We start from the raw sequence: 22,116 nt of genomic DNA, 5'->3' as shown, positions 1-22,116 counted from the left end.
CAAACCTCACGTTGACACCATGCTTGAGAAAATAAGAGTTTTTCGACCTCCAAGGCGATAGGTGCCTTACAGGTCCCTTCTGGCAGGGGCACCCTTTGCAGACAGCAGTCCAGAGGGGGCTCAAAGCCACTTCCCAGAACCTTCTCACCCCTACCAGAGGCAGCAACTGGGCTATCGCCAGCAGGATGGCAGAGGTTTCATGCAGGGCTCTTTCAGTGGCAACAACTTTAAGGGCTGAGGCGCTCCCAGTAAGGAATCATCTACACCCAAATACTGACATGCCACATACCCTTACCAATCACACAACACCTGTTTGGGTTGAGGGGGGTGGGGTGGAGAAGGAGAGACTCCAGGGATTTCTTCCACGTTGGGAAGACATCACTTCCAACCGATGGTCTTGTCCATCGTCGAGCATAGCTAAAACCTGGAGCTCCTCACTACCCCATCAAACATACCTTCCTCTCAACAGACACCCTCCAGTGCCCCAAACATCTAATGCTGCTCCACAAGGAGGTTCAAGCACTCCTGTCAAAAGAAGCCATAGTCAGTGCCTCCGCAACACCAGGACACCTGCTTACATTCCCCATACATTCTCATTCCGAAGGAGTCCCTCGGGCCAATCCACAGCCTCTGTCTTTGCAACAGAAACATCCTATCCGAGCATTTCCTGGTGCATTAAGGCAACTTTATGGCCCCCCTTAACCTAAAGAACACCAACTTTAACAATCTGATTCATCCAGCTAAGTGCTGCTACCTCCGCCTCAAGATAAGTGGTCAGCACTAGCAGTTCAAAGGCTACTCTTCAAAGTTCCTCACCAAGTGTTTAGCTGTGGTTGTCGCTCACCTAAGGAGGAAAGGATTCTGTTTTCGGTTACATCGACGGCTGACTGATCAAAAGTGCGATCAGACACCAATGCCTGGCTCACACCCAGGCTAGTCTACCTCCTTCACAGCTTATGGTTCATAATTAGTCCCAATTGTAAACACTTCCGGTCTAACCCTTCCTAGGGGCAGTTCTCAATTCTGTAGTGGTAAGTCTTTCCCATCCCTCAAAGGGTGCAGCCGTTCCTGCTGCCTTTTTTCAACCACTCAGTCACCTTTCAGTTTGCACTGTTGTGCATCTCCTAGGAATGATGGCCTCATGCATTGCTTTAGTGCCCCACACCAAGCTTCATATGTGCCTGCTTCAGGAGTGCCTCTAGCCAACGTTTACAATTGGAGGGTCGCATTAAGGATCTAGTGTTAGGAAGGGCCAGCACTCATCGCTCTCTAAAGTGGTGGAACAGCAACAATTTGTTGCAGGGCACGCTCCTTGAAGACCCTGTTCAGCAGATGACCATCATGAACGCATCCTTAGCTGGCTGAGGTGGGGATGGGCGCACCTAATCAGCATGACAGTCCATGGTCTGTGGCCATCTCATGAATGTCTCCACATCAACCACTTGGAGTTGTTAGCCATTCAGCTAGCTTTCAAGATGTTTCTCATTCAGATATACGTTTTCATTTATTAATATCACTCAATCAATTTTACTCCAGATAAAATTGCATGGACATCCGACTGATATGTGGCGGAGTAAGTAAATAGTGTTATCAGATCAGCACTAATGGGAGTCTTCGGCATGTGCATTTAAGTACACATGTGGAATTACCATCTGTCAAATATAGTACATGTATTTTTTTACATGATGGTGTAATTAACACCCTGTTTACAGGTATTCTCAGTCTGCTAGGGACAGTCCTGCCAGGTTGTTCATGTAGACTCGTGTAAGGTCAACCAAATTGAATTTGTGTGCTGAATTTGTTTTTAAAATGGTTGTGAGGACAGCCGCATGAGTGAGCACCATGTCCTAAGTCTTATTCTCCATACAGCTAATAAAGGTTCAGCAAGGAGGGTATCTACCTGCCTCTCCTTTTGTCACAGCAAAGAAAACACAATTCCGAGGAACAGCAGCTCTCTGTGCTCTGATGCCGCCCAATGAAATATGCCATGCTGCCACCTGCTAGAGCAGTCGTACATTCGCTAAATATTACTGCATAGAACTGAATGGAGTGGCAGATTCATCAGTGGGCCTACGAGCTCTCCCCGTCCTGTTTCATTGAATATGAGGTTGCCTCTTGCTTTCTGTATATATTTCCTGCTTGGTACCCCGATTCTGCCTTTTGAGTTTATGAAAGACTCCATGCTTGATAAGATGCTTTCCTGCATCTTGTTTCCTAGCTTTGGTATCTTTCATAGGTGAGATCTGTCCATCCTACTTCTTGATCAAAGGCTCCCTTTGTGTATGCCTCCTTCACTTTTATGTTCGGTAGGGGGAGTGGAATGCTTGCCACAATCACCTCACAGGCTGAAGTTTCAAAGGAAGCGAATGTTACTAACCAAACAATATTGTTTTGCCTAAGGGCATGGTATTACTGTTAATTGCTGTATTATATTACTGAATATTCCAAGACTGATGACTGGGAATGAGTAAAGCATGTTTATCTATAAACGATTGTAATGCTGGAGCACTGTTGTTTCTGTAAATAAGTTATTTCTTAGAAATTTTGTTTAGAATCTTATTTTATTTACTATTCTTGTGTGCAACATTTCAGCTTACAGCAAACAAATGATGGACGGAATGCTGACAATGCAAACATTCTCCCCCAGTCGAAAGATCTGGGTTAAATCCATCGTTCTTTTGCCCACTATGCCACCCTAGTTTCGACCCAGCCATATGCAAATCACTCTTGACCCTGTGCCCCATGGGAACAGTCCAGGCCGAACTGCCAGGCCAGGTCCTCCCTGGACCGGAAACAAGCATCCTGGGACCGGTTTCAGGGTATGTCACCCTTCTTCAGCCAGGCTAGCTTGAATCCAGTGGCACAGTAAGGAAGGGACCCACGTCTGGGCATACCCATCCCACTTAGGGCAAAAAGTGTTACAGCAAACAAATAATGGACGGAATGCTGAAAATGCAAACATTACAGTAACTAGTATGACAATTTGGCGTGTTCTCTATTTTTGAGTATTTGAGAGTTTCCTGCAAGGTTTAGATCACTGCATCTTGATGATTTGATTCTCCCATTTCAATTCTTAATCTAGTCCTTGATGTAGGAGTGAAAAATGCTGAACATCTGATCCGATCCTCTATTTAGCTACCTTCTTTGAAAAATATTCAATTCTATTTAATTTAAGGTAGTCCAGTTAGCATTGAGGGCTGGTTCAAATTCAAATGCCTCTTTGTTCCCTCCTGTACCAAAAGTAATTAAGTACAAGTAGTCCTAACCGATAACGCCGATTTTACTTGCTGCTGCTTGCTTAACAATTCAGTGCCTCTTTTAAGCAGCTTCCCTGTATCATGTTTTCGCTTAAGTATCATTGGAAAGCATGCCGAATTCAAATAGATAATGCGTTTCTTAGACATTTCTACTGAATTGTTCCAGTGGTGTATATTATGCACGTACCTGCTACTTCATAAGATCACATGTGCTGTTGTACATTTTTCCAGGAAAAAACAAACCTATTTGCTTCACTACAGTCTTCTTGCTCATCAAATTGGCACTTCTTTTGTCATTTGGGTTGGTTTGAATCTGCGTGGAAGATGGCAGAGTGGGGCATGAATGGCCAATTGTTTACATGTATTGATAGTATTTAGCCAGACCATGCTTAGGACCTCCCTTGGAATAGTGGGTTTTTTAAAGAAATGATGGAACAAAGACAAGTACGTGTAATTATTCAGTATGCTTGGTGGCAGAGGTAAATCTCAATATAATTTCTATTGTTTCTAAAGACAGCAAGGTGAAGAGGGAGATGCAAGAAATTGCTTCTTCCTACTCAGTAGTGAGAGATCTGGGTGGACGACCTTAAGTTTCATATAGGTTGTTATGGGAGGTATACTTGGGCTAGGTACTCTATCGTACCCCTCATAGGCACTGAAATTAGGGATGCAGGGGGTGCTGCAGTGCCCCAAAATAACCATGCTGTAGTTCAGAAGGTGAGTGGGCAAAAATATGCCTTTAATTTTTGTTTTATCTTGTCACATTTGCTTCGCTTTAAAGACAAAGGTCAGATGTCAGGAAATGTCTTCTGACAAATTGCAGCTTATTCTTTTAACATGGAGATTAGTGTTTATTTTTCCTGACCTGAAAAATGTGAGGGTGTTTTTAAGTGAATTCTGTCACAATCTTGCTTGGGGACACAGAGAATGTGTAAAGAAAGGCTGTGTAGGGTGTTTTTTTTTTTTTTTTAACACATCAATACTGAACTACCACTAAATGAACTGTACAAATATTTCCTAATATATAAGCAGTTAGAAAAGCCCAAATGAAGGCCGTTTTTCAAATGTTTAAGTGTGGTGGAAATTGAATTTGATAGGATCAAGACACTTTACTTGGAGTTGTGCAGTTGATAAGTTTTTACTGAAACTCCATGTTCGGGGCGTGAGCTGTAGATCACATGCCTTGCATGCTCCTGCCATCTAGTGTTGGGTACAGATGTTTGCAGTTTGTTTTTCTTCTAATAAATCCTTTCGAGGCACGAGGTAGGTGACTCCTCCTTTCGGTGATAGTGCGCATGGGCATCGACTCCATTGTTAGATTGTTTTATTTCCGCCATCGGGTACGGACGTGAATTACTGCGCTCCGGTTCGACGCCGCTTCTACAGGTTCCCTCGGTACGCAAGACACTCGCCGGTATTGTTTTAGATACCCGTTTCCATTCTCCGCGTCTCTTCTCTATTAAAACGTCTTCGATCGGGAAGCTCAAGGAAGGCCTTCGGACCTACCCGCGGCGGTCCGCCTTGCAGTAGATGGAACGGACTCCATTTAAATTCTGCCCTCCGTGCCCTGCAAAGTTTCCGTGCACTGACTCACACGAAGTGTGCAACCTGTGCTTGTCTTCTGAGCATAAAGAACAGGACTGCGATGCATGCAAGGCTTTCCGCTTCAAGAAGACACTTTGCGACTGTCAGGCTCGACGTCGCGACATGCAGAGCCAACAGGGAAGCTCCATTCCAGACCTCTTCAGAGAACAATCGAACGAAGAGGTCGAGGACGCCATAGGAGCTGAGGAACAAGAACCAATCTCCATATCAGAATACGGCTCCGACAAAGACATCCCGCAAGGGCAACGTGCTGTGAGTACCAATGCGCCCTTGTCCCAAGACCCACCTCATCCCAAGAAGAAGGCTCTGGTCCAACCTGCACCCTCGGGCCCCGGTTGGCTCAGACACCATGTTTCTGATGCCCCGCCATCCGGCTCGGCACCAAAGCATATAAAAGACTTCTGGCTCTAAAAACCCTCATGCCAAATCGGGCCCGAGCCGAAACCTTCGGGTTCGAAGCCAAAATCCAGTTCCCAACCACCTCTTCGGCACAGAAACACACTTTGTATCCAAAAATGCCAACGCCTAAAACACAGGCAACGAAACCTAATCTGCGAAAATCACTAAAAAAGCACCTTTTCTATGCTCCGAACGACAAACTGGACCCGAAACAGAAAGTGCTCCACATTAGTCCAAAAACTGGACATATTACCACCAAAGTAGTTTTGAAACTTAAAACTGCACCAGAAGAGGAATACCACATTCCTTTAAAAAAAAGAGAAGCGTCGGGACTAACCCTTTCCCTCCTCTTCTTCCCCCTACTCTTCCATTACCTCCTTCTCCTCATGTTCAACCTTTGCCAATTTCACCTGAACATTCACCACATAACACCTGATAATCAGGATGATGGGGATGGGAATGAGGATAAAGATGATCAGCCACTACCTACAGCCCCGTGGGACGACTACAACACCAATTTGCCCACAGACAATGATCCTGACCTGTACCCTACGAAACCCTCTCCACCGGATGACCGCGTAGGTTACATTGGACTACTAGGTAGAGCTGCCAACTACCACAGGGTACAGCTGCACAAAGAATCCCTTGAAGAGAATTTCCTTTTTGAAACCCTTAGCAGCACACAAGTCATCGCACACACTCCCCATGCTCAAAGGTATGATCAGGCATGTTGATGGCATATTTTACCCCTAGGGTAGATAAAAAGTACAGGCCAGCACCATCTGACCCACTGTATATAAAGGAACAATTACCATTGGACTCCCTAGTGGTGTCCAACGCACGAAAAAGGGGCAATTCCCAAACTACAGGTGATGCTTCACCCCAGATAAAGAATCCAAGCTTATTGATGCTTCGGCGAAGAGGGTGGCACCTCTGGCAGCAAAATAATGGCGCATCTCTAACACACAAGCGCTGCTCGCAAGATACGACAGGGTGCATTGGGAAGAGATGGAGCAGTTGCTCCAATATCTGCCAGATGAACACAAAGCTAAGGCGCAAGAATTGGTGAACACAAAGCTAAGCCACAAGAATTAGTGCGGGAGGTACAGCTTATTTCAAATAATGCTATCATGTGCTCCCTAGATGCTGCAGACACTGCTGCTAGAGCCTAAACACCAGCCTCCTTTTAAGAAGGCACACCTGGCTATGCACATCAGGTTTCAAACCTGAGGTCCAAACTACCATCCTGAACACACCCTTCGACAAAGAACACCTCTTTGGCCCGGTCGTAGATTCCGCACTAGAAAAAATTAGAAGAGATACTTAAGTGGCCAAATCCATGGGAGCACTTCAATTGACACAAGCACGTGGTTCCTTTTGGCGCTCTTTCTACTGCTTAGGGTCTAAAAATTCCTCCTCAGACTACCACAACCACGTTCAAGGGTAATAACCAACCATCTCCCTCTAGGGTTACTTCAGAGGGGGGTATAGAGGCAACAACGGTAGAGGTGGAGGCTCAAACACACGCGCCTCCCCCTCCAACACAAAACAGTGATTTTACTACACTTCTTAAACCACCCCACGCCCCCCCCGACCATTTAAACCCTGTCGGAGGACGTCTTTCGGATTACCTACCCATCTGGCATTCCATAACAAACAAGTGGGTACTGGATAGTATCCGTTCTGGTTACTGCCTGGAGTTCACCAACAATCCTCCAAACTTTCCCCCAAAGTCATAAACTCTCTCTGGATCACTTACACCTCCTAAAACAAGAGGTTCAGTCTCTCCTTCTAAAAGGGGCTATAGAGCCCGTACCATCACAAAACCACGGGTCAGGTGTGTACTCTTTTTTACTTCCTAATACCAAAAAAGGACGGTTCTCGCAGACCAATATTAGACCTCAGAGAACTAAGCAGTTACGTACAGTCAGACCATTTTCATATGGTAACACTTCAGCAAATACAACCAAATCTGCAACAGGGCGACTTTCTGTCGACACTTGACTTAAAGGACGCCTACTTCCATATTCCAATCCATCCTGCTCATCGCTACCGTTTGGAGTCACCACTGCCCCAGAGTCTTCACAAAGTGTCAGGTGGTAGTCGCTGCTCACCTAAGAAGACAACACATCCATGTCTTCCCTTACTTGGACGACTGGCTCATCAAAGCCAGCACATATCCAAAATGTCTCAAGCACACGCTCAGAACAATTGTTACTACATAGACTGGGGTTCGCGGTCAATGTGCTAAAATCGCATATCCAACCTGCAACTACTCCGAATTATCTAGGAGCCACCTTAAATATGCAAAAGGCTCTGGCTTTTCCCAATGCAGCCAGAATTCACAACATTCACGCTCTAGTTCTCCATTTTCATTCCAATCACTCACTTCCAGCTTAGGTGTATAGGCAACTACTAGGAATGATGGCATCTTGCATTATGATAGTTCCCGAGGCCAGGCGCTACATGCGTCCCCTTCAAGAATGTTTAGCGAGTCAGTTGAACCAATCACAGGGTCTGTTAACAGATCTAGAATTGGTAAACAGCCATACTCACTTCTCTCTGCAGTGGTGGAACACACAAAATGTATCAAAAGGACGACCCGTTATAGACCCGGTTCCACAGACAGTATTAACAACGAACGCGTCCCTCACAGGCTGGGGAGCTCATCTTCAGCACCACACAGTGCCAGGCCTATGGAGCCAACGGCAAAAGTTGCTCCACATCAATCATTTAGAGCTGTTTGCAATCTTTCTAGCTCTCAAGGCATTTCAAACACACTTGGTTGTCAAAGCTGTCCTAGTCCTTACCGGCAACATGACCACCATGTACTCAATACAAAAATGGGGGGGGGGCACACACTCTCCAACTGTCTCACATAGCTCTAGACATTTGGAAGTGGGCCATTCACCACAAAATCTATCTCCTAGCAGAACACCTCCCAGGAGTGCAGAACTCCTCAGCAGACTGAGGCAGCAAGTACACAAATGGGAACTTCGCCCTCAGGTTCTCCTCCCATACTTTCAAAGTTGGGGATTCACTCAGATAGATCTCTACGCCACACACCAAAACGCAAAATGCCAAAGCTTCGCCTCCAGGTACCCACACCAGTTATCTAAGGGCAATGCACTATGGATGAACTGGTCAGGGATATTTGCCTACGCTTTTCTGCCTCTCCCACTCACTCCAGCAGTGGTTCGGAATTTCAAGCAAACATCCCTCACATTGATCCTAGTAGCTCCCACTTGGGCCAGTCTACCATGGTTCACAACCCTGTTGGAGCTCTCTCTGGTCCCGCATCAAAAGCTGCACCTAACAACCAGTCTCCTTACACAGAGCCATGGAGAAATCAGACATCCAGTTCCCAAACAACAAACTCCCGATCTGGCTCCTGAAGTCTTAGAGTTTGGTTATTTGAACCTTCCACCAGACTGTATGAACATCATCAGGGAGGCCAGAAGGCCTGCCACTAGAGCCTCTTAAGCAGCAAAATGGAAGTGTTCTGTTATTTATTGCAATAACAATCACATCAACCCTCTTGATGCTTCCATACAAAACATTATCTGTTACACTTGCAGCAGTCAGGATTGGCTTACACCTCCATCTGCCTACATCTTGCTGCAATAGCTACGTACCTACAAAATAGGCAACATCTATCACTTTTCAGAGTGCCCGTAATTAAAGCTTTCATGGAAGGACTTGAGAGTTATACCTCCAAGACTCCCACCTTCCCCAGTGTGGAATCTTAACGTATCTCATCAGCAATCTCTTGGATCAACATCAAGTTGGGTTTAGGAGTGGTCATAGTACTGAATCTGTGCTCCTTCACATCATGGACGACATCCTAAAATTGTTAGCGAATTCTGCCTAATATTCCTCCTCGATCTTTCCTCTGCATTCGACAGTTAATCACGATATCCTCTTAGCCATTCTGGAACACAGGATGGGCCTTTCCGGTAGGGCACTGCAATGGTTTGCCTCCTTCCTTCACAATAGATCCCTAAGAGTTAAGATGAACCATACACTATCCCAACCATCTACAGTCTCCATGGGGGTCCCGCAAGGGTCTGCACTCTCCCATACTCTTCAATATTTTCCTGGAACCACTAGCGATCGCTCTTAAATCCATTAACATTCTTTTTCATATGCATGTGGATGACAGGCAACTCTACCTGAAAATCAACTCTTCTGAAGACCTCATCTCACTCAACTCCTCCTTGATGATTACCCAAACTGGCTAACTGAGAACCACCTCCTGCTCAACACCGCCAAAACAGAATTCCTTCTCATATCCCCTCCTAAACACACCCCCAAGATTGACCTCTGGATGAAGCACCTCACTACCTTCAACTGCTCCCATATTATCGACTCAGATAAATCTCTATGAATTACCCTGGACTCACACCTGAACATGAAGAAAAACATTAGTATGATGTGTAAGGCCGCAAACTACCAAATGAGGCTTCTTAGAAATCTAAAACCAGTTCTCCCTCGAGAGGACCTCAAGCAGGTGATTCAAGTGCTTGTCCTGCTGAGACTAGACTATGGTAGCGCGACGTTGTGTGGCCTCCCCAAACATACCTTGGCCCCGCTCAGGGCTTTGTTGAATCCAGCTGCCAGACTGATCACTGGCACAAAAAAACCCGATCACATCGCCCCAGCTCTAAGATCTTTAAAGTGGTGCCCCTACGAAGCAAGAATACAACTAAAGATTGCCTGTCTAAAGCACAAAGCCCTCCACCTCAAAAAACCCCTGGTTACCTGGCTCAAAAACTAGAACTATCGGGGGGTGGGGGGGTTAGACCATCAAGAAGTGCAAATTCTCTTTTAATGAAACATCAGACCTTTCGCAAAAAGAGAACAAGACTCCGAACCTTCTCCGGCTCGGCACCGAAGATCTGAAACTCGCTCCCTCTGGAAATCCGCAGAATTCTCTACACAGCTGCTGTCAAGCATGAAGTAAAGACACTCCTAATGAACAGGTTCCTGCCTAAATAACCATTGGTCGTCTGTTTTTCTTCAAGAACTGTATTACCCAGTATTGTCTACCTTACCATAATGATTGTGTGCATCCTTGTACATTTTTACTAGCTCATTGTTATCCTCTCTTACTTCCTTTGCAATGTTCCCCTTTTGCCTTGTTCGCCTCTTCCATTATTGTTAAGCGTTCTGATACCCTTCGGGGTCTTGTTTGCGCTATACAAAAACTTTTAAATAAAGAAATAAAAATAGTCCTCACGATTAACATGACCACCCTTTGAACCCATGCATAGGTGTGAGCAACAGTTTCTCTCTTGGAAAACCGCATTCCTCATTGCAATCACTTCACTAATGAGTGGGTGAACTACAGGCACTAACCATAGAAGAACCATTTTTCCAATTGCATAGGGATAAAGTGGTTCTGCGCACAAACCCTAAGTTTCTACCTAAAGTAGTCTCTGCATTTCACATAAATCAGTCGGTAGAACTACCAGTATTCTTCCCTCAACCTGATTCGTTGCAGAAAGCTCTACACACCTTTAGATGTCAGAAGAGAACACAATCATTTTGAAAGACCAAACAACTTTTTGTTGCTTTTACACCACCACATAAGGGCAATCTTATCTCCAAATCGGGTATTGCAAGGTGGATTGTTAAATGTATTCAAATATTCTCGCAGTGGACATTTGCAAAGCTGCAACATGATCTACACTGCACACATTCACAAAACACTACTGTGTAGATGTGTTAGCACAACAACAAGCTAATGTGGGGCAAGCAGTACTTAAAACACTATTTCAGACCGCTCCAACAGCTACAGGTTAGCCACCCCTTTGGGAGATTACTGCTATATAGTCTATGCAAAGCATGTGATCTACAGCTCACATGCCTCGAACGGATAACGTTACTTACCCAGTAAACGTCTGTTCTTGGCATGTACAGCTGTAAATTCACATGCGCCCACCCGCCTCCCCGGGTACCTGTAGCAGTTCTCTTAAGTATAAATACATACGCATGGACATATCTATTCTACTCTTTCTAACTCCATTCTCAACCTCTGCGGGAAAACAATCTAACAATGGAGTCGATACCCATGCGCACTATTACCGAAAGGAAGAGTCACCTACCTCGTGATTGGAAAAGACTTCTTTGAAGAAAAACTAACTGCAAACATCCGGACCAAACACAAGATGGCAGGAGTTTGCAAAGCATGTTAATTTACAGCTGTACATGCCAAGAACAGACGTTTACTGGGTACGTAAAGTTATCCTTCCAGACATTATCATTTGTGTGCTAAGTTATTTTATGAATAAAACCGTGCCAATTTAAAGACCATTTCAAGGGAAAGTGGGCTGTCTGTAAATGCCAGTGTTACTACCACACCACTTATTTCTGACAGTGTTCTTCCAAATGCACCATCATCTGTATGCTACACCTTTACCACTTTCTTGCTGAATACATTTGCTATACTTGTTCTTTGTGTGAAGCTTATATTTTTCACAATCCCTATGACTTCAGTGATGTATCATTGATGCGGACACCCCCACTCTGAAAATTATTCCAGCGCCACTCAGCGGACTTTATGGAGAGTTTTTTTTTAAAGTGCCAATTTGAATATGCTAAAACCATGGCCAGTGAAGTGAAATTATTGCTGGTGTGCTGTGATTAGTTGTTGAGCAGGTAGAAAGCCACTTTTTGCTCTCCTTGGAGTTTGTCATCATTTTGGTGGTGAGACACCCATAGTTTCCATTGCACTAGTCAGTGTGTTAAAGCAAAATGTTGGTATTGTCAATGGTAGTGTGACAATCTCATGAAAGCAATGGGGATTACGTTATATCTTGAATTAATGATAAATTTGAGTTAAGATGAACCAATAGCTTTTAGATCATACCCGATAATCTGGACTTTTTTTGTTTTGGTAAAGAGGCAAGAGGGCAATAAAGTAGGAGCAGCATCTTATCTCTGTAACCAAGTAGAAAATATCACATTTATTGCATTGAGAGTGATCCAGTTATGACTCCTGTAATCTTGCTTGTGAGAAAAGGACTGTTTGACAGAAATTGAGTTTACAACCTCCTTTGGGATAAAGAGAAGGATATGGGAATCGTCTGTATGCATGTGGAAGTCAATTTCAAGTCTGCTGGGTATGAGTTCCCCGTGATGTTTTCTTGAACCCTTTCATCGTTACTGGATCCCACCATGCTTTCTAATTTCCTCTGGTCTTTAGAGGGCTGCTGGTTGATCAGTCCACTGTTTTCAGTAGTTAATGAGCAATGTCCACGTCTCGGCTGGAATGGACTGGGGCAAAGTGTCAACAGGCATATACTAGATGTTAAGCTAGCAGAAGGTGTAATTTCTTCTTGAGGTAGAATTCTTGAAAAAAAAATGTTCGAGGCATATGAGCTGCAGATCGCACACTAAGCATAGATCGCCATCTGGTGTTGGGCCCGGATGTTTGCACTTGTTTTTGTCTTGGAACAGTCTTTGGAAGTCACGCGATAGGTGACTCCTTCTTTGGATGATAGTGCGCATGGGCATCGGCTCCATCTTCAGATCGTTTTTTTTTTCCGCCATCGGGTTCGGATGTGTTTCTCGCACTCCAGTTCGTAACAGTCACTGATTCCACTCTCGACGCGCATTCCTTCACCCTTCTCCGGTATTGTTTTCGATCGCGATCCCTAGTCGTCGCGCATCTCCAACATCGAAGTCCTCGATTCCCTTCGTCGACAAAGGCCTTCAGGCCTACCTGGGCCTTGGTATCAGGCTCATGGAAAGGACGCCATTCAAGAAATGTCCTCAGTGTGGGTCGAAATTTCCCCACACCGATCTTCATGAGTTGTGCAACCTCTGCTTGTCTCCGGAGCACAAGGCCAGAGACTGTGCAGCTTGTGCCTCTTTCCGCTCCAAAAAGACCATTCAAGATCGTTGAGCCAGGAGAACAATGGCTCGGTCGTCGGCGCCCATTCCCGATGACATCTTCCAGGAGAGCGTCGATGTACCAGAACAGGAGCGAATCGAAGAAGGCCCCGTCAGCGCCTCCTTTGCCGATGACTCTGACCGTGAGGACATCACTCCTGGGCAGCGGGTCGTAAGTAAAGACGTTGAGCCCGACCCCCTCCCTACACCATCGAAAAAGCCTTCGGTCACTCCTTCATCTTCGGGCCCAGGTGCACACCGAGAGCCTGCTTCCCTTGCCCTGCCTTCGGGCCCGGTTAAGAAGCCTACTAAACCTTCAGGCGACTTGGGCTCGAGTCAGTCTACCATCGGCACTGAGCAGTCACCGGCACCAAAAAAGAAACCGCCCTCCTCCTCCTCCGTGCCGATCGCTGCCACCACATCCAAGCACTCGGCACCGAAACCTACAGGCACCGTTCCATCGACTCCAAAAAAACACTCGGATCCGAGCAAAAAGCCGATCCCTAAAGCTTCCGATGCACACCCTTCGGAACAGAAAAAAGCCTCGGAACCGAAAAAACACCCGGTTCCACAAGCTCCCACAGAGACAGTAAAACATCAGTTCCAAGCCAAAGGACCACAAAACCGGTCCAGAGTCTGTGCCGCGCAAGTCTTCTGACCCGAAACGGTCGGCGCCGAAAGACCAGCGCCGAAAGACCAGCCTCTATCAGAAGAGCTATTTAGACCAGACCCTAAACAGAAAACTCTTCTAAAAGACCCTAAAACTGGTCTGCTGACTTTGAGTACAAAGACTATTGGATACCACCTAAAAAAAGGGACATTGCCGCATCTCCACTCAAGGTCCCTCCCCCACCTCCTCCCCCACCACACCATTCTCCTACACCATTCTCCTACACCAATGGATGATGATGACGACACCTGTGATGACACAAGAGGGGCTGCGGATGATGAGCCACTAGGGAGTCCACCTTATTCCCCTGACTCCTGGGAAGATTACAGTACGCCAGATGTCTCTAATGTTCCACAGGATGACCTCTACCCCTCCGAAGGACACAATTGGGTTTAATCAGCTACTCCACAGAGCTGCCCAGTACCACGGGGTTGACTTACATACTGACCCTGTGGAGGACGATTTCCTTATGGACACCTTTGTAACCCACAAAGGTCTACCACTATTCTGCCCATGCTAAAAGGAGTCACCAAGCATGCACCTGAGGTATTTAAAGATCCTGTCAGGGCTACGGTTATTAACCCCAGGATCGAGAAACTACAAGGCAGACCCAGCTTACATTAAAGGCCCCGTACCACTAGACTCCCTTGTAGTCTCCAATGCTAGAAAGAGGGCCAACTCTCAGACATCAAGGGACGCTCCACCGCCCGATAAAGTGTCCAAACTCTTGGACGCCTCTGGCAAAAGAACCGCTTCACAGGCAGCTAACATATGGCGTATCGCCAACAACTCAAGCACTGTTAGCCAGGTACGATAGGGCACATTACGACCAGCTAGAAACCCTATTGCAACACCTCTCGGACAAATAGAAGGACAAGGCCAAGCACCTTATACAGGAGGGGAAACTCATCACCAACACCTCCATTCGTTGCGCGCTGGATGTGGCAGATACCGCCTCCAGAGCTGTCAACACAAGTGTTCTCCTGCGTAGACATGCCTGGCTACGCATTTCAGGTTTTAAACCTGAAGTACAAAGTTCTATCTTGAGCCGACCATTTGATCAGGAACACCTATTTGGCCCTAAAGTAGATTCATCCCTTGAAAAGATGAAGAAGGATACGGACACAGCTAAATCGATGGGAGCCTTGCAATCGCAAGCTCCCAGACGTTCCTTTCGTCGTTCCTCTTACAAGGGCACCTCCAGAGGCTACTCCTCTGACAAACCCTCCACCTCTTATAAGACTCCCACCCAGTCTACATTTACCAGAGGTTACCAGAGAGGAGGCTAGAGGAAACAATAACAAAGGTAGAGGCAAGACCAACCACACCCGCTCTGCCTCCACCCCTACCCAATGACTTCCCACCGTTCCCCCAGCCCATTCCACTTCAGTCGGGGAAGATTACAACAGTTCCTGCCTGTTTGGACCAACATCACCACAGACAGCTGGGTGAGACAAATCATTCTATCGGGTTAATGTCTAGAACTCACCTCTACCCCACCAAACATACCACCCAAACAGCGCCCAATGTCTTTAGCACATTTATCACTGCTCAAGCAGAAAGTCATCTCCCTTCTATAAAAGAGTGCAATAGAACCAGTTCCCCTGCACCAACAAAACACAGGAGTTTACTCTCTGTATTTTCTCATACCCAAAAAGGACGGCTCTGAGACCTATTCTCGACCTCAGATCCCTAAACCTCTACATACACTCAGACCATTTTCACATGGTCACACTTCAGCAGGTCCTTCCTCTTCTTTCACAAGGTGACTTCCTTGCCACTCTAGATCTCAAGGACGCGTACTTCCATATTCCTATTCACACATCTCACAGGAAATATCTCAGGTTCGTACTGGACGGTCAACACTTCCAATTCAAAGTACTCCCTTTCGGAGTCAAAACAGCACCCCGGGTATTCACCAAGTACCTGGCGGTAGTGGCAGCTCATCTCATAAGACAGCACATTCACGTCTTCCCATATTTGGACGACTGGCTCATAAAGGCCAGCTCATACAGTCAGTGTGTACACCACACTCACGCCACGATTCAACTACTCCATGACTTGGGGTTTACAGTAAATCACCCAAAGTCTCATCTTCAACCGTCCCACATACAACAGTACCTAGGTGCTACAATAGACAACTCAAAAGCGCTTGCATATCCCAGTCCAACCAGGACAGCAAGCATGCAATCCCTCGTAACCAGATTTCAGCCACAACACACACTTTCAGCTTGAGTGTTCATGCAACTCATAGGGATGATGGCCTCTTGCATATTCATAGTGCCTCAAGCAAGACTCCAGATGTGTCCTATCCAAGACTGCCTAGCACGCCAATGGAACCAGGCTCAAGGTCAGTTAACAGATCTGGTGTTGGTAAAAGGTCACACTCCTCGCTCTAGGCAGTGGTGGAACACCAAAAGCCTTTCCAAAGGGCGACCGTTCTAGTGCAAGTTACACAGATTGTCCTGACAGCGGACGCATTGCTCTCCGGCTGGAGAGCTCATCTTTTACATCACACCATACAGGGCAGGTTGACTCCTCAACAGAAATTACTCCACACCAACCACCTGGAGTTACTATCCATATTCCTAGCCCTAAAGGCATTCCAGAAACAAATATCAGGCAAGGCTGTCCTAGTCCGCTTGGACAACATGATAGCCATGTATGACATACAAAAACAAGGCGGGACACATTCTCTACAGCTCTCTCGACTAGCACAAAGCATATGGAGATGGGCTATACCGCAAAACATTTTTCTCCTAGCCCAACATGTTCCCGGAGTCCAAAACAACATAGCCGATCTGTTAAGTCGTCAAATGCAACAGATTCACAAGTGGGAACTTCATCCACGAGTTCTTCAACCCTTTACCCAGTTGTGGGGGCAGCCAGAGATAGACCTCTTCGCCACACACAAACACCAAATGCCCAAGCTTCGCCACCAGATTTCCACACCGATTGTCCAAAGGCAATGCGATATGGATGAATTGGTCAGGCAGATTTGCGTACGCTTTTCCGCCTCTCCCCCTCACTCCAGCAACACGCACTGACTCTCATTCTAGTTGCTCCAACTTGGGCCAGACAACCGTGGTACACCACATTACTGGAACTCGGTGTTTCTGCACCAAAAACTCTACCTCTCCCTACGCCTCTTAACCCAGAACCGTGGAGAGATCAGACACCCGGACCCAGCTCAGCTCAACCTTGCGATCTGGCTCCTGAAGTCTTAGAATTCGGTTACCTTAACCTTCCCCCAGACTGTATGAACGTTATTGAAGAGGCTAGACATCCCACCACTAGAGCCTGCTATGCAGCCAAGTGGAAAAGATTTGTTATATATTGTCATAACACCATCAATCCCCTAGATGTGTCTATCCAACACATCATAGGTTACCTACTACATCTCCAAAGGTGTAACTTGGCATATACATCTATTACGTTGCACCTCGCTGCCATAGCGGCCTATTTACAAAATAGGTAACATCACTTTTCAGAGTACCTGCCATCAAAGCATTTATGGAAGGCCTCAAAAGAATAATTCCTCCCAGAGTACCACCCGCACCTGTGTGGAATTTAAACATAGTTCTCACAAGACTAATGGGTCCTCCGTTTGAACCTCTACATAAATGTGAGCTACAGTTTTTAACATGGAAGGTTGCTTTGTTAGTGGCCATCACTTCTCTTGGAAGAGTTGGTGACCTCCAAGCACTGACCGTTCAGGAACCTTTCTTACAAATACAACATAATAAGGTTGTTCTCCGAACTAATCCTAAATTCCTCCCTAGAGTTATTTCTCCCTTCCACCTCAATCAGTCTGTAGAGTTGCCAGTATTGTTCTCGCCACCACAAACTGTCGCAGAAAGGGCTCTTCACACTCTAGATGTCAAAAGAGCACTGCTTTATTACATTGAGAGAACAAAACCTTTTCGCAAGACAAAACAACTTTTCGTATCCTTCTCACCACCACATAAAGGCAACCCCATATCAAAATCTGGCATAGCAAGGTGGATTGTCAAATGCATACAGATTTGCTATCACAAAGCAAAACCTACATTATCAGTTCCCCCTAAAGCCCACTCTACCCGAAAGATAGAGGCTTCAATGGCATTTTTAGGGAGCATTCCCTTACATGACATATGCAAAGCAGCTACATGGTCTACTCCGCACACATTCACAAAGCACTATTGTGTAGATGTGCAAACAAGACCGCAAGCTAGTGTGGGCCAGGCTGTACTGAAAACATTATTTCAAACTACTGCAACAGATACTGGTGGTCGCCGCTAAGGAGGGGGTCCTGCTATACAATCTATGCATAGAGTGTGATCTGCAACTCATATGCTTCGAACGGAAAATGCTACTTACCAGTATGCATCTGTTGGCATGTAGAGCTGCAGACCCACACACGCCCACTCACCTCCCCGGCTACCTTTATCTGTTCCAGTATTCTCTTATTTAGATACAGCATACATGGGCATCGTATCTGTTTCTCACAAAACTCCATCATGTCCCTGCTGGCGAAAAACAATCTGAAGATGGAGCCGATGACCGTGCGCACTATCATCCAAAGGCGGAGGCGTCTATCTCGTGACTTTCAAAGATTTTTCCAAGACAAAAACAAGTGCAAACATCCGGGCCCAACACCAGATGGCGATCTATGCTTTGTGTGTGGATCTGCAGCTCTACATGCCAAGAACAGATGCATACTGGTAAGCAGCATTTTCCTTACACACCAACTGCCTGTGAGATTGCCTTATTACATATCTACCAACTTGTGAATAGGAACTTTTGTACCTGTACATTATCCAGGGCAGTTTTGCTGAAGTGGAGTCGATACTTTCTTAATTAATGTAAAACATTTGCTAAGCCTAAAAAATGTACAAGCATTGTTACAAAGTATTTTCTCTCTTTAACAGAGTAATCCATTGAGCAGAGACAGCCTGGTGGTGTGAATTTCATCAAGAAAGCTGGTTTGATATCTCTTTTCTCTTCTGCTATTCACAATTGCCCTTTTTTCAAACATGTAAAATGCCTTGGGTAAGAAGTAAGCTACCTCTCCAAAGTGAAATAAAGAACAAACATTTGCTTCACGGAGGGCAAGGCAAATGTAACATCCATGAAAAACACAAAAGTAGATTCTTTCTCCAAGTGGTGTTGCTGTGAACAGTAAACGTCTATATCGTATTTTATCTGATGCATTAACGTCACAAGATGGACTATTTGTTGTGCACTCTTGATTCTGATGGCAACACTGCTTCTACTAACAAACGGCATCATAAAGTTGAAATAATCTGACGGATATAAACACATATATGGGTTCCAACTCATTTAATCGCTGTGAAATAAAACCCAAGCTGGTCTTCCTAGGTGTGGCCTTGAACCATAAACTGTGGAATATCTTCTCTTTATCCATTCCTATTACGTGAGCATATTTTTCCTCGTTCTCTATACCAGGTGGCAACATCTACCATCGCAATTACCTTTTAAGTCTTTTGCGTCTGTATAGAAGTTAATGTGTTTGGAACAATGAAGCAAGCTCAAATGATAAGTTATTCACTATTTGTATATTATAATAATTACGTTCTGTTAATTCTCTGCTTAGGAAGGTTTGCCCAGATTTCAGTTAATCAGCAGTAGATGGTGTTTTGAAAACGTTTGCATGATTCTTAATCAAGTTGTGGCATCCTAAGCTTTTCAATGCAAACTGATCACTGTTGTTCTTGGTTTCCTATTGCTTTACAAAAGAATGTTGACAAGAATAAACTATATTTAGGGATTTAGGGCCCACTAATACTAGTAAAGTGCTATCAGTCCAACATACCTTTAAAGACCAGCCAACCTTTATTTTCACAGGATGGATTATTCCTGCTAATTCACAATAATTCTGTGTGGATAGCCAGTTGTAACCTTCTAAGTGCTGTATATAGTGACTTGTTGGAGTTTATTTCAATCTTGAGAGGAATGTGTTGAATTCTCAGGAGCTGATTGTAATTTTGTATTACAAAGATTGCATCTATAAAAACATTAGCTGATTGGCTTTATTTCATTTTATCATGCATTTCATGTGAATTCAACAGCCTCCATAGAAAAGAGGACTGACTTCAGTAGGGAACAAGAAGAATGCCACTTGTTACCACCTATTTTAGCCTTGTATGCCACTAGTTTTTCTCAAATAAGCATCCTGTAGTTTTTATGGACGCAGTGTTGAGAACTGTATTCAGGATGACAGTAATCAGTTATGGAGATAGTAAAAGTGATGCTCAATTTACATTAGTTGTGGTATCGTATGCCTTAACCGATTTGTCTCTTATGGTTGTCACCATATCCTTGTTTCCTCCATCTTCGGCCTTTGGTGCCTTTGCTGAATTCATAAATTTGGGAGCATGTTTTGGTGCGAAAATTTAAATTTCCTTAAAATTGAGTTTTTTTTCCCCCAGCGCATCCTTGATCACTACAGTGTGCCACTTCCATGTTACTGTTATCCTCTACCATCTTTGAATAGTTGTGGGGGGATGTCTTGCACAAGAACATGAAAAACATCTTTTGAGCCTTCAAATGTAATGTTTGTGATGGATATTTTTAACTACTGAAATGTACTGTGCGCTGGAACAGCTGGCTATGTTTTATTTAATGGAGATTTTTAGCTTTAGGTTTTTTTAATGATTTATTTACTTGTAGTGTTGCAAAAAGCAAATCACATCTAATAATGCAAAATGCTAAGATATCAGCATGCATCCTGTCTGGTTTAGACAATCTGAAATATGTATTTCTTCAACGTTAAAGCCTTGTCGGAGATGATACAAAGCACGATAAGACGGTAAGAGATGCGAGTTTAGCATTTGTCCCAAACGAGGCCTGAGGGCATCTTTTAGTGAAAGGTGTGTACCCTGGGCTTCTTACTGTTTTAAATTAGACACCCAGTTAATTAGTTCGTCTTCAAGTTTTTCTTTTGGTATAGTTTGTACTTTCTTAAATTAAGAGTTACTGAAATGCAAAGAAGCTTCATTTTGAGAGTAAATTCTGAAGGCGCCAGAAGAATAAGGATGGTTGTCAAACCCGGCATCTTTTGTCTTGCATCATCTTTATAGCGCACTTTGACGGCTTCTGCACAACTGTGTAACTATTATTCAAGCTAGTGCAAAAAAATTGTTACATATATTTTAAACTCGTGTATACTGTAGTTTTTTTTTTTTTTTTTTTACCATTAGGGCAAATGCAGAAGAAAAGCTTTTGATCCATATTCCCTTTTGTGTATTATTGTTAAAAGCTACTTTTACTGTAATATTATTCATTTTATGAGTTTGGGAGTTTTTTGTTGTTGGCCTTTCAAATGGAGGTGTAGGGAACCAGCGGCCTTAATAGTCAGGGATAATGCATATTTACACTAAAAAGCAAAAACAAAAAAAATGAAATCTTCAATCACGCGATTTTCTGAGGTTTGTATTGTACAGTTGTCTACTTTACTAAATAAATGTGCAGACTAGTGTGCCCCTAGTACGTGTTGTCTTTATAGAACATTAATGTGCAGGTGGTGAAAAAAATTGACATAGAGCAAACTTGCTGTTAATACACACACGTAGCATGAATCTGCAACTACCATTCCCAATTCTCATAATTCCAGTACGAATTTGAGTGTAATAGTTGGGGTTAACTCCATTTCCTGTTTTTTATCAAGTGTCATTGTGCACTTTTACGTTACTGAAATGAATGTAGTAATATAATATTTTTCATGTGCTTTTTAAATGAAAACAGTGGAAATATTATCTTGTTTTTTATAATTCTTATCTCTGTTGAATTCAAATATGAATCTAATGAACTAGAATTTCAATTTTTTTTAACCAAGTAATGTGCAACTTAAGCTAAATATTTGTATTTTTACATTAGTGGATGGATTTTAAAACTGAAATCTTTTTGTATCTACTTTTTTTCTTAAATGCCTTTGGATTTAAAACAATACAATCCGTGTCACTCAATTTCTTGTTTTTGTAAAATAAATACTTTTGTCCTACTGTCAGTATTTCATGTGCCGTCTGACATAATTCATGTTTGCTTGTAGTGCTTGCCATGTTCTACATCCCTGCTTAATTTGTGAAAGAATAATTGCAGGTGCCTAAAGATTTGCTCACTTGCACTATCGAAGGTCATGGTGCCGAATACCAAGGTTACTTAGTCATGATTCCACTGTTTTTTCAACCACCTTGCCTCTTTAACTCTTGCAGGATCTTTTTCATCGCTGCTTTCTCCCTTTGGGACTGTTTTCCCATACTTTTCTTCCTCCTTTTGTTGTTTTTCTGT

At 44.3% G+C, this 22,116-nt stretch overlaps 1 protein-coding gene across 4 annotated transcripts in view; it reads left to right on the top strand.

Annotated features, from left to right (window-relative positions):
• LSR (lipolysis stimulated lipoprotein receptor) overlaps positions 1–21,838 on the top strand; it is a 295,848-nt gene extending 274,010 nt beyond the window's left edge. For all 4 annotated transcript variants that reach the window (XM_085606478.1, XM_085606479.1, XM_085606476.1 and 1 more), the window contains one exon: positions 18,738–21,838. In XM_085606478.1, the coding sequence (XP_085462604.1) occupies positions 18,738–18,773 (36 nt within the window). In that variant the 3' untranslated portion in view covers positions 18,774–21,838. The remainder of the gene's footprint in view (positions 1–18,737) is intronic.
• The last annotated feature ends 278 nt before the right edge of the window (positions 21,839–22,116 follow it).

Source organism: Triturus cristatus, chromosome 1_2 (assembly GCF_964204655.1).
Source record: "Triturus cristatus chromosome 1_2, aTriCri1.1, whole genome shotgun sequence".
Taxonomy (NCBI): domain Eukaryota; kingdom Metazoa; phylum Chordata; class Amphibia; order Caudata; family Salamandridae; genus Triturus; species Triturus cristatus.
This window is presented reverse-complemented; position numbering and strand designations above follow the sequence as displayed.